Raw genomic sequence first — 11,970 nt, 5'->3', positions numbered from 1 at the left:
CTTTCCATGAAGTTTCCATCTGAATGTCATTCCCCCTCAGCATATCACAGCACTTAACCATGATCTGTATCTTTTGTTTCTATTTGATTCCTTGTTTTAGAGCTGTCTCCTCCACTAGAATGTTGGCCTCACTAGGTTTTTTTCCCCACTGCCTTATCCCCAGCCCCTAAAGTAGTGCCTGGCAGTAAATGTGGAAAGAAGGGCAAAAGGAAGCAAAGAAATCAATGAGGGAACAAATGAGTGAATATATACATGTAAGGCTAAATAAATGAAATGGTATAGATGAATAAAAGAGATATATGGAAAAAGGACCCCAACTTTCCATATATGGAATATAAACAGATTGAGAGAAACAAAAAGACAGTTATTTTATTTCTGTTTAAAAATCCTTATGTGAGGAGAACTAGAAATTTTATATAAAAAGGGGCCCTGGCAATTTGCTAGGTTGAATGTTGGGGATCAGTCAGAGATGACAGCATTGGAAGGGTTGGTGGGGGAGAAATGGGGCTTGAGGGCCTGGAGGCCAGGAGTGGAGGGCAGGAAACAGTGGCTGCCAGGGGAGGAGGCGTAGAACAGGTGGGCAGGGTGACTCAGTCATCCCACTCATCGTCCTCATCCTCATCACCGGCCTGGTCCTCCCCTTCGTCTGGAGGAAAAGAAAAAGCAGGTCTCAGGATGAGCATAAGGGTTCAAGGGACCTGAGTGGGGTGAGGTTCCTGGGGTCTGAGAGTCAGGACTCAGGGTCCTGGGGGACTGAGGTCTCCTGCTGGAAATCACATCCGGGGCCTGTGCAGTTGGATGAGGAAGGGGCCCCCTCAGAGGAACAAGAGTTAGGGTATGGGTTGGAGTTGGAGTTGAAGTTAATGTCATTGTCAAAAATATGGTTACTGGGGATATTACTGTCGCTCACACAAGGGTTAACGTTAACGGGTTTGTTACTTAATTGGGTGGATTTAAATATTATTAGCAAAGATAGAGTATATTACAATATTACTATTTCTTTCATACCAGGTTAATGTTAATATTGTTGATACATAATGGGTTATTGACAATATCACTATCAAAGATGAGATTCATTACAATATTGTCATATAATGGATTCATAGTAATCTTGTGGATGTACTCTGGGATACATGTTAATACTGCCAATAATAGGTTGAGGTCCATATTACCCTCATATAATTGTCATATAATGACAATATTGTTGACACATCAGGGGATTAATGTTAACATTATTATATAAAGATTTGACTAGTTATATAATTATCACATAATGAGCTAATGTTCACCTATTGACACATGGAGTTAGAGTTAATATTATTGTCCAAGGTGGGGTTCTTTATAATATCATCACATGTGGACTAATGTTAACACTACTGAACATACAGGATTAATATTAATACTGTGGACATGCCTTGGCATTAATGATAATATTATCATCAAAGATAGAGTGAAACAGGTACGCCTGGGTGGCTCAGTCAGTTAAGCCTCCAGCTCTTGATTTCGGCTCAGGTCACGATCTCACAGGTTTGTGAGTTCAAGCCGGTCATCAGGCTTTGCACTAATAGTGCAGAGCCTGCCTGGGATTCTCTCTCTTCCTCTCTCTCTCTGCCCCTCCCCCTCCTGCATATGCCTGTGCCCTCGCTCTCTCTCTCTCTCTCTCAAAACAAATAAACTTTAAAAAAAGATAGAGTGAATTATATTATTGTTCCATAATACAATGTTAACATTGTCAAAAAGGAGATTGATACAAGAGTCATGTATGGATACTATTACTATTGATGGTAACCGTTGGGGTTATTTTTAGACCAACACTAGCCTTGGGAACCAGGCTCTGTCCTGGCAAAGGGCAGGCTCTCACCTGAGGAGTGGATGGCTCTGCTTCTCTTCTGCATCACGTGCATCAGGGCTCCCACCAACCCTTCTGATCTCGGAGGTGGAGGCTGCAGTGCTGAGCTCTCTGGGGCCCCAGGGGTCTGCAGCAAGAGGGTTCAGCACAGAGGGTTCAAAGCCCGTGACTGGAGCACTCCTCCCTGCCCCTTCATTACTTCCCCTCCCATACACTCCAGTCCCCTTCAAGGTTCCCAGCCTACCTCGCCCCACCAACCTCCCAGCCCTGTTACTGAAACCCCAAAGACTGGGACCTCCATTAATTTCAGCCCTGGCCCCCTAATATCCTGGCTTGCCCAGCACACCCGAGCCCCAGACCCCCAACCCTCAATCCTGCCCATCTTCACCTTGTTCAGCTGAATTCCCTGCCGGATTTGATCCAAAAGTGCCCCCCGACCTCCACTGGGGGCCAGGCCCCCCACAGGCCCCAGAGCAGGAGGAGGGGGAGGGACTGGCCCATCGTCAGAGCTGGGTGGTGGTGGTGGTGGTGGTGGTGGTGGTGGAGGCACAGGAGTCCCTCCAGGTCCAGAGGGCGGAGGGGGTGGTGGTCCAGAACGTCCAGTGGCTGGAGGGGGTGGTGGTGGAGGGCCCCCTCGGCCTGGGGGTGGGGGTCCCCGGGGAGTTGGCGGGGGTGGAGCACCTCCCAAAGGTACAGGGGGCAGTGGACCAGAACGACCCTTGTTGCTCCCAATAGTAGGGGGCCGGGGGGGCTGGTTTCCTCCTCGGGATGGCGGTGGGGGCGGTGGAAGTGGCTCTGAGGGGGGAAAATAACACATAGCTATTGTTATAGTTTTCTTCAGAGCCTCAGTTTTGCTCATTTATAAAATGGGTACCCCAACTGACCAACTCCTCATTCAAGGAGTATAAGGGTTTCCATGAGGACTGAGTGACTATATCTCTTAAAAACCAGCTACTAGGGCTGGAGAAGAAGGGGGGGGGACTCACCCTGGCGCCTCATCTCCTGCCGCACAGCCTCCAGCCCACCCTGGTCCTCAATGAAATCGTAGATAAGCTTGGAGGTCTCGGCATCTGTGAGCTGGGCCTCACTGATTCCTGCCCTGGAGAACAGACTCCGCAGATCCGGGTCCAGGTTGTTTACCTGCCCAGGAGGAAAAAGTCCAGGGCAGGGGTAGGGGAATAAAGTGGATAGGGAAGGGGCACAGGTTATCAATAGGTCCACCCCCGAGAGGGATCTTCTGAGAGGGGTGTAGAAAGGGTGGGGTCTAGGGGTAGGTCTGAGCCAGTGGACTACGGAAGGGCAGGTTGGTAGTTAAGTGGGTCAAGGGGTCTTTGGAATTACTCACGTCAAATCCATTCTGGGGGTCCCACCCCACGTGGCTGACATGTCTGGGGGAGGTGAGGAGATCCCAATGAAACCCCACTGTGCTTCCTTCCCTCCCTTCCTAGTGAAGCCCTCTTGCCTTCTGCCCAGAGAGACTCCGAGGAGCCAGAATTAATGAATGAGTCACAAGTGAATGACTGAGTGACTGAATGAGAGCAACAGTTATAGAATTAGAAGGGGTCCATAGTTTGTGGTGCCCATCTGTCTACCCATCCCTTTTTCTACCATCCATCCACCCATCTGTTTGCCCACCTAGCCATTTGCATCCACCTGTCAGACCACTGATCTATTGTACATTTGTTTCTCTACTCATCTTCCTATATACATCTGTTTACCCATTTGTCCACCAATCTATCTTCACACATACTTGATCATCCACCCAACCACTTACCCATGTGCTCACCTTTCAATCCATCTACTCTTTTGTCCACCCATTCAACCACATACTTTTGTCTGTCTACTTATCCATTGAACTGTCCATTCATCCACATATCTGGCCACCTGTCCATCCCCATCCACCTTGTTTGTGAACCAACCAGATATCCATCCATCTGTCCACACACTCATCCACTCACCCATCCATCTGCCTACCCACTTCCCATTTACCCATTCACCCATCCATCCACCCACCTATCCATTCATTCCCCAACTCACTCACTCTTTCATCCATCCATTCATCCATCCATCCATTTACCCATCTACCCACCCATCCATTCACCCACCAGCCCACTCAGGGTGGGACTAAGGTGAAGCAAGTGAGGTGCCTAAGGTGTAAAATTTAATGGGTCCCTCACTCTCACAGTCATTAGTTACAGTTGCATGACCCTTAGAGTAACTACCTCTATAAATTTTGCAACCTTGGCACCTCGCTTGCCTCTCCCTAGTCGTGGCCTTGCATCCACCCACCTATCCACGCATCTACCTACCCACCCACCCATGTGCCCATCCTTCCATCTACTCAGCTCTCTTCCTGTCCAACTTTTCATTCACCCCCCCAGAGGGATCTGTGGGACCAATGGGGAGAGGTTCTTACTTGAATCCACTGGGTGCACCAATATCAGCTTTGCTGATCTTTTTCTTCCCTGAGCGTTTCTTATCAGCTGGGCCAGGCCCAGGTGCTGGGAGCCCACGGTATCGTGAACTTGTGATGTCCGGGTTTTGGATGTCCACTGTTACTAGCCCCAGGGACAGGGGGCCAGCTGCTGGGCCTGTGGGGAAAATAGTGTGATTGAGCCATTGACCTACTTACCTACCAACCAAAGCATAGGGGCAAGAGACAGAAGAGTGTTGAGGGAATCTGTGTGTGTGTGTGTTTGATGGTCACAGAGGGAGTGGGTAAGGGGTCCAAGTAGGGTTTATGGAGAAGTGGATGAGTGGATTCTACAAGCCATTCTTACATTCACCAATTAATTTATTTATTCATTCACTCATGCTTATCACTTAAGTATTCATTCATTCATTCATGGCTCATTGACCAAATTATTTGTTAAATTATTCATTCAGTCAGTCGTTCATTCAATCATTGCTTTATTCACTGATTGAAATGTTATGTCAATTATTCATTTATTTGCTGTTCAATTCATTCACTTATTCATTGATTTACTCAATCATACATCCATCTATTCATCCATATATCCACATACTCATTCTCCTATACATCTATGTTTTCATCTTCCCATCAATTCATCCCCCACTCAACCATCTATCCACCAGCAATCCATCTACCCACCCATTCGCCCACTTATCTCTATACCCACCCAACTACTCATCCATCCACCCACTCCCCACCCATCTATCCATCCACTCCCCCACCCACCTGTCCACTCAGAGACACAGGAAAGAATCAGCACTCACCCCCTTGGTCTCCACCTGGGTGCGGAGGCAGGGGTGGGGGCCCTCTTCTCTCTGGAGAGATGGAACGGATAGAGAGCTATTACAACCCTGCCACAGGTTCCTGGGCTAGCCCTTTATTACCTTCCTTGAACTTGAGGACTCACCTTCATTGGCTGGTGCTGGTGGTGGGGGTAGCTGGCGTCTATCTGTGGAGAGACGGATGGACTGGGAACCAGAACCATAAGAGGAGCTTTTCCAGCTCCCTACCCTTGCATGTACTCCTGCCCAACCTCGTTTTCTCCCCCAAGGCCTCCTCACCTCCACTTTGCCTCTGATTCCTTTTTTGTATCTTCTCCTGCACCAGGGCCCGGAAGGCCTGGGCCTCGCCCTCGTCTGCAAAGTTCAGCCCTGCTTGGCAGTCCTGCACATATCTTGGGTTCAATAGCCTTCCAGGCCCCCCACACCTTTCCCATCTCCTCCCCACATCCCAACTGAGGCCCAGGGGTTGAGTGGCCACTTACATCTCCAGCAAAAGTGTGGAAGTAGGGGGTGGGAGTGGAGTAGACCAACTGTGAGTACAGTTCCTGTTCCCAGAGCAGCTGGCCAGCCTGGAGAGGTGGGAAACACACTGGCACTGAGGCCTGCCCGGGGTGGCAGGCCTCTGTTATCTGGGCAAGGAGAATGATATCATAATTTGGGGCCCCAGGATCGCATTAGAGATTTCCAGCTTAGCATCAGGGAGTTGGGGGTCTAGATGTCAGATGTGGAGGGTTGAGGTACAGTATGGGAGTTGGACACTGCAGTCAGAGATTTGGATTTGGGGTTCAGGGCCCTAGATGTGGGACTTGGGGGCTTGAATAGGAGGATTTAGGACTCTAGTCCTAGGAAACTGAACCCATTCACAGACTCCATCTTACATCCTTCCTTTATGGGGGCCTTCATTTGGACAGGTAGGGCTCCAGTCCTGGGAGTTGGGGTTGATATTTGAGGTTCAGACATATAGACTTGAAAGCTTTGGGGGTGGGGGATTTAGCCAAGGTGTATGTGCGATTTGAGGTTTATGGAGCAGAGCTATGGCTTAGGAGCTAGGCAAACATTTAGGGTTCAGGAGTTATGACAGGGAATTTATGGGACCCAAAATGTTAAGTTTAGAAAAGATTTGAAGTTAAGGTAAAAATACAGGGCTCTTTTTGTTTGGAGTTCATGAAACAGAACTATACTGTTAGATTTAGGAGTTATACTAATATTTGGGGTTTTATAGATCTTGACATGGAGATTCTGGGTCAATTATCAAAAACAAAGAAAGGCAAACCAGAGTTTGACATCTGGATGAAGTCTTTGGTCCCGGGGCTCAGGTTTACTGATCTGTCCAAGGCCTTGGGGCTATGGACACAGGTATGGGTTTGCAGGGTTGAAAACTGGTTTGCATGTCCAGTGCGGGGAGGTGGGAGTCACCTGAAGGCCGTAAAGACGGATGAAGTAGGATTTCTGGGGGTTATCCTTCACGAAGCACACAGCCCCACAATGCTCCTTGGTCCAGTGCTCTGCTCCGGGAGGCAGTGCCAGGTAGAGCTGAACAACGGCGGTGGCCAGTGTCTGGGAGGGAAGAGCAGGGCTCATTGGAATCTGGTCAGCCAGAGTGTCCAGTTCTCCCATGTCCGTGGCTGTTAGGGCTCCAAAGGAAGAGCCACGGCCAGAGGGAGAGTTGACAGACTTGGAAATCAAGATCTTCCTGGGATCGGTGAATGGGGCTAAGTGGATTCTAAGAGAGGAGATGATGGAGAAGGGAAGGAGGAGAGGAAGAGGGGAAGGAAGAAGAGGAAAGGAGAAGGATGGGGAAGATGAGGAGGCAGAGAGGAGTAGAGGAAGAGGAGGAAAGGGAGGGAGACAGGGAGGGCTAGGAGATCCCCAGCTCACCCAGCATTTCCGACCCAGCATCTCGAAGAGTCGCTGGTTCTCGTGGTCCTGGAGGAGCGTGGAGGGTACGTTCTGCTGAACCCCTGGTCCTCCGCGACCCCCAGACCTGCCTCCCACAGGGCCCCCACTCATGGTGCCTCCTGCCCTTGTCCTCTCCGGCTAGGCTCTGGGTGCAGGGTAAGAAGAGGAACTTCCGCAGTGAGCAGGGGAACAGGAAGTGCAAAAAACCACAAGGGAAACAAGTCCTCCAGGGGCCCCTGGGTGGGCCTGGCCTCCTCCTCCCTCCCTAGAACAGGCTTGGACCCTCCTCCCTCAGACTGGGGCCCTCTTCCATTCAACTGGTTAAGACCCATCTTTTGGACCAGCTCAGGTCCTCTTCTTCTATTCTTACTCCCCGAGGCCCATCTCCCTCTGACTGGCTCAGATCCTCTTCCCTCTGATTGGATGACAGCAAGAGCTAGGCCACTGCTGCACTTCTGCCGGGGGACACTATGGCAGGGAGCAGTCATGGAGCTGGGCAGTCTCCTTCCTCCCCAAAGCATCCAGTTGGTCTGGGCCTGAGGCCCAAGGCCCCTCATGCTGAAGAATTACTGTGTTTAAACCTTTCTTCTAATGACACTGGGAGTGCCTGGGATCCCACCCCTCTCCTGAGACCCCAACAATGCGTATGCACCCAGCTCACTTCCCCATCCCTTACTCTTGCCTCCCCACAGTTCCCAAATGATTTTCTGCTTATCATCCCTTTATAGCATATATGAATGCCTAGTCAACATCTTGTTTAGTTTTCATTGCTTTTGAACTTTTAAAAGTCAGTCATCTTCAGAGTCTTGCTTTTTCCCCACACAACATTCTATTTTTATCCAACGTTTATGTAGCACTGAACATGTATGCCACACTGTTCTGCCCTCTTTGTAAATATCGACTCATCTAAATCCTCATAACAGCCTAAGGGGCATACACTCTTACCATGTCCATTTGATAGTGGGAAATGAGGGAACTGAGGCACACGGCGGTTCCATGATTTTTCCCAGTAGCTCCCAGCTCGCAAGTGGTAGTTCAGTCCTCACTTCTCTGTGGGCCTCAATTTACCATTTGGGGACATGAAGCTCTCAGGCACATACAGCAGTCTGGGGGAGCTGAGCAGGTCTGGAGTGTAACTGACATTCTCTGGTACCTGCAGGGAAACAGCACATCTCAAGGTGGGACCCACACTCGTGCCTGGAAACCTTCAAGCAAGTACAGAGCTTCTCTCCCAAGCCGAAACTCATAGTTCCTTCTGATGGGGCAATTCCAGCCTCCCTCCCTCCCCCCCTCACAACTCAGCCTTGGGCACCTACAACTCACCAGACAATTTAGGCAATTTCGTACCTCTGCCTGGAGCGCCTTCTGGCTTGTCCATAGGGCAAAGCTCTGCTTTGTTGCTCAAAGAGCCATTGTATTCATTCATTTTAATACTGCTCATCATGCTCTTGCCCTGTGCCATGCTTATCTCCAGTATCTGGCACAAACTAGACACCAAATAAATGTTTACTGAAGGAATCAATAAGGGATTAGTGTCGGATTTAGGTTTTCTTTTTTTAATTTTTTAATTTTTTGTGGGGGAGGGGCAGACAGAATCCCAAGCAGGCTCCACACTATCAGTGTGGAGCCCAATGTGGGGCTCAGACTCACGAAACATGAGACCACGGCCTGAGCCAAAATCAAAAGTCGGATGCTTATGTATGTTAACTACCTTGAATTTATTTATTTATTTATTTATTTATTTATTTATTTATTTTGAGAGAGAGAGAGAGAGAGAGAGGGAAGGGCACAATGAGTGAGGGGCAGAGTGAGAGAGAATCCCAGGAGGAGCAGAGGGAGGGAGAGAGAGAGAGAAAAGAGGGGCTCACCCAATGCGGGGCTCAAGATCACCCAAAGCAAGGCTCAAGCTCACCTGATGGGGGATTCAAACCCACGAACTGTGAGATCATGACCTGAGCCGAAGTCCTGAGCCACCCAGGCACCCACTAACTTGAATTTAAATAAATAAATTAATTAATTATTTAAAAAAAAAAGTCTGATGCTTAACTGACTGAACCACCCAGGTGCCCCTGATTTAATGTTCTGAGCTTTTTCTAAGTGCCTTACATTTATTAACTGGTTTCACTTTCACAAATGACCCCACGAGGGAAGCACTGCTCTTATCCCCATTTTACCCATAGGGAAGCTGAGGCCCAGAAAAGTTAGCTAACTTGCCCAAGATCACCCAGCTTGTGAACGGTGGAGCTGAGGCCAAATACATGAGAAATGATTCCTAATCTGTCAAGTGCCACGTGGGAACAGAGAAAATTCTTCTGCTCCTTCTCGGCCTTGTGTTCTCAACCTTCCACCTCCTTCTTTCTCTGCCACTAGATCTGTCTCCCTTGAGTCTACATCAGAAGGCCTTAAACCTCTGCCACATTTGCTGGTTGTTTTTTAAATTAACATTTTTTAAATGTTTATTTATTCATTTTTGAGAGACAGAAAGAAGAGTGAGCAGGGGAGGGGCAGAAAGAAAGAGAGAATCCCAAGCAGGCTCAATGCTGTCAGTGGGGCTCGAACCCACAAACCATGAGATCATGACCTGAGCCGAAATCAAGAGTCGGACGCTTAACCAACTGAACCACCGAGGCACCCCTAAATTAATATTTAAAAGTTATATACTTCCAGTTCTAAGTAGCAGACAAGTTTAAAATTTATATTTTTTTCCAAAAATAAATAAATAAATAAATTTTATATGTTTCTCTAAATAAAAAACCTAGAGTTTTATTTTAGTCCTTCATAGAATGAGTGTCCCCACCCTGGAATATAGTGACTTAGAAACTATTTTTCCCATTATCCAGATTATTGAATTACTTTGTTGACCTGCATTAATAATTTGGAGCTGGTTTATTTTACTTTTATGTATTCCCATTGATGCAGTGCTTTTCTGCACTGGATGACAGTACTTGGTGAAGTGAGGACCTCAAAGGTAATTTGCTCTCCAGGACCTTCAAAAAGACTTAAAAGCACAAAAACCTCAATTTGGCTTTTATGGTTCGCAGCAGGAGGGTAGGTCCAATACCAGTCCACCACAGCTGGGAGCAGTGGTTCAAACTCACTTCTTAGCAATCCAGTGAATACCCAGGAACCCCCCAGAACCAGGATATAACCAATAACTTAGACCATCCTGATGTCCCTCCACACACACACACACCCCCCCCCCGCCGGGGTCACCAGATGGAGAACCATTTCCTGTTTATATCCTGTGCTTATTTTGCTTTATTCTGAGAGGATCTTGCCTACAAGATCCTGATTGCCACACCTCAAGCCCTGAGTAGGAAATAAGACACAGTCAGTGATAAGACATGGGGTGTTTTCCCCACTTTGGTCCTACCACATGACTGAGTCCATGGAGGAGAAGTAGGCACAGGTAGGGCCCTACTGGGGGGCCCTACTGCTGTCCCATAAGACCAAACTGAGGCCAAGATGGCAAAATGTCCTTTTCCATGCCATCCTTCTCCCCTTCCTTCCCTGCCTCTCCTGGTCCTCTGTACCCCTGACTGAGGGGTGCTTCCTAGGGACAGGCCTAAGGAAACGGCAGTTCCCAACCATCTGACCCTGGAATGACATTCAGGTACATTACAAGGGTTGGTGGTGTGGGACCCAGCATCCTAGCCACCCCCCCCCATTCAATGCCAAAGCACCCCCATCATTGTGACAACCGAAGTCTGCCTACCAGGAATTCCCAAAACACACCCCCAGGTCAGGAAGGAACATGACCCTTGTCTGTCTGGTTCTTTGCCAGTATCCCCACCACCCTAGCACAAGACCCTGCATGCAGCTCAGTCAGCATTTGTTGAGTAATCATCGTACAGTCCAGCTATCTATGCTGTGATTTACTGCCCGCTGTCCACAAGGCTCCCCTGTCCTCTCTTCACCCCTCCTGCCTAGGGAAAGGGGGAAGAAAAGAACTCAAGAGTGTGCAGGGGCCAGCCTCTCCCACAAAGGGTGTCTAAACTGTTCATGGATGTTATAGGCAAATGGGTACCTTAGGGGTTCTCAGGAGAGGGGCTGATTTCTAGTCCTGATGGGGATGGAGTAAGGACCGGGGGTGCACAGAAAAGCAGAGATACCTGAAAAGATAAGAATGGTTCAGTGGTGGGGTGCCTGGCTGGCTCAGTCAGTACGAGCAGGTGACTCTTGACCTCAGGGTCATGAGTTCAAACCCCATGTTGGACTTAGAGCTAACATTAAAAAAGAAAAAGAAGAAAAAGATTTGAGAGAAGAATGGCTCAGTGGTTGGAACCACAGATTCTGGGGCCTTACAGCCTAGCTCCGGCTCTGGCTCTGGCTGTGCCACTTACCAGCTGTTAAAAGTCTGGGAACCTCTCAGTGCCTCCCTTGTCTCATCCGTAAAGTGAAGATAATAGCAGTTAATGTTGTTTTGAAGGCTAAATGAGATAATTCATGCAAAGTGATTAGGACAGGGCTTAACATGTTATAATCATGCATAGTTGTTTTTATGAAACAGCAGTGACTTGGATAACCGAACTATCATCCCTTCAGCCTAGCATTCTCCCACCCTCTCCCCCTTCCTTTCCTCACCCTCCTCCTTTGCACTTTAATTGGTGGACGGTCAGAGACCCAGGGTACACGACCACCTTCCCACTGCCCTTTTTCAACTTTCCCTTGCATCCCTGAGATGCAAAGACCATCTCAGAGAGCCATTCCGTGGGCCCTGGCCAGACTCCTCCAGGGCTGTGACATGTTCCTGGCGCCCTGCCGGCCAACCTGGGAGGTGCCACCCACCACTTGTTTCCTGCCCTACTCCCCCAGGCCCAGCACAGGAAAACACCACCAGGCAAGCCCTCCTACCCCCTTCTAGGTTTGTGTCCCCTCCAAGTCCCTACCCTGTCCACAACCTCAAAGTCACAACTCTCCCTAGACAGGTGCCCGCTACCTCCGTGCACCCCAATGTGTGTGTCCAT

General features: G+C 48.9%; 1 protein-coding gene across 1 annotated transcript; it reads right to left on the bottom strand.

Annotated features, from left to right (window-relative positions):
- Positions 1-343: 343 nt before the first annotated feature.
- WAS (WASP actin nucleation promoting factor) lies at positions 344-7,167 on the bottom strand. Its single transcript, XM_043571471.1, has 12 exons — positions 6,983-7,167; positions 6,521-6,661; positions 5,587-5,673; positions 5,384-5,486; positions 5,230-5,271; positions 5,087-5,137; positions 4,266-4,440; positions 3,195-3,237; positions 2,836-2,989; positions 2,238-2,644; positions 1,862-1,976; positions 344-646 (listed from the first exon to the last, which is right to left on the bottom strand). The coding sequence occupies exons 1-12, from the start codon at positions 7,112-7,114 to the stop codon at positions 591-593; spliced, it is 1,506 nt and encodes a 501-aa protein (XP_043427406.1). The 5' UTR covers positions 7,115-7,167; the 3' UTR covers positions 344-590.
- Positions 7,168-11,970: the final 4,803 nt, after the last annotated feature.

The sequence above is a fragment of the Prionailurus bengalensis genome, chromosome X (genome assembly GCF_016509475.1).
Source record: "Prionailurus bengalensis isolate Pbe53 chromosome X, Fcat_Pben_1.1_paternal_pri, whole genome shotgun sequence".
Classification (NCBI taxonomy): domain Eukaryota; kingdom Metazoa; phylum Chordata; class Mammalia; order Carnivora; family Felidae; genus Prionailurus; species Prionailurus bengalensis.
The sequence above is the reverse complement of the archived record's forward strand: the minus strand, read 5'-3'. Positions and strand labels throughout refer to the sequence as shown.

Excerpts from the sequence above, each read along its gene's own strand:
- WAS (XM_043571471.1), bottom strand. The coding sequence starts at position 7,114 with ATGAGTGGGGGCCCTGTGGGAGGCAGGTCTGGGGGTCGCGGAGGACCA. Across the intron at positions 5,138-5,229 it reads ACCAGCACCAGCCAATGAAG|AGAGAAGAGGGCCCCCACCC; the intron begins GTGAGTCCTCAA and ends CCATCTCTCCAG. Across the intron at positions 3,238-4,265 it reads GGTGCACCCAGTGGATTCAA|ACATGTCAGCCACGTGGGGT; the intron begins GTAAGAACCTCT and ends CACCTCCCCCAG.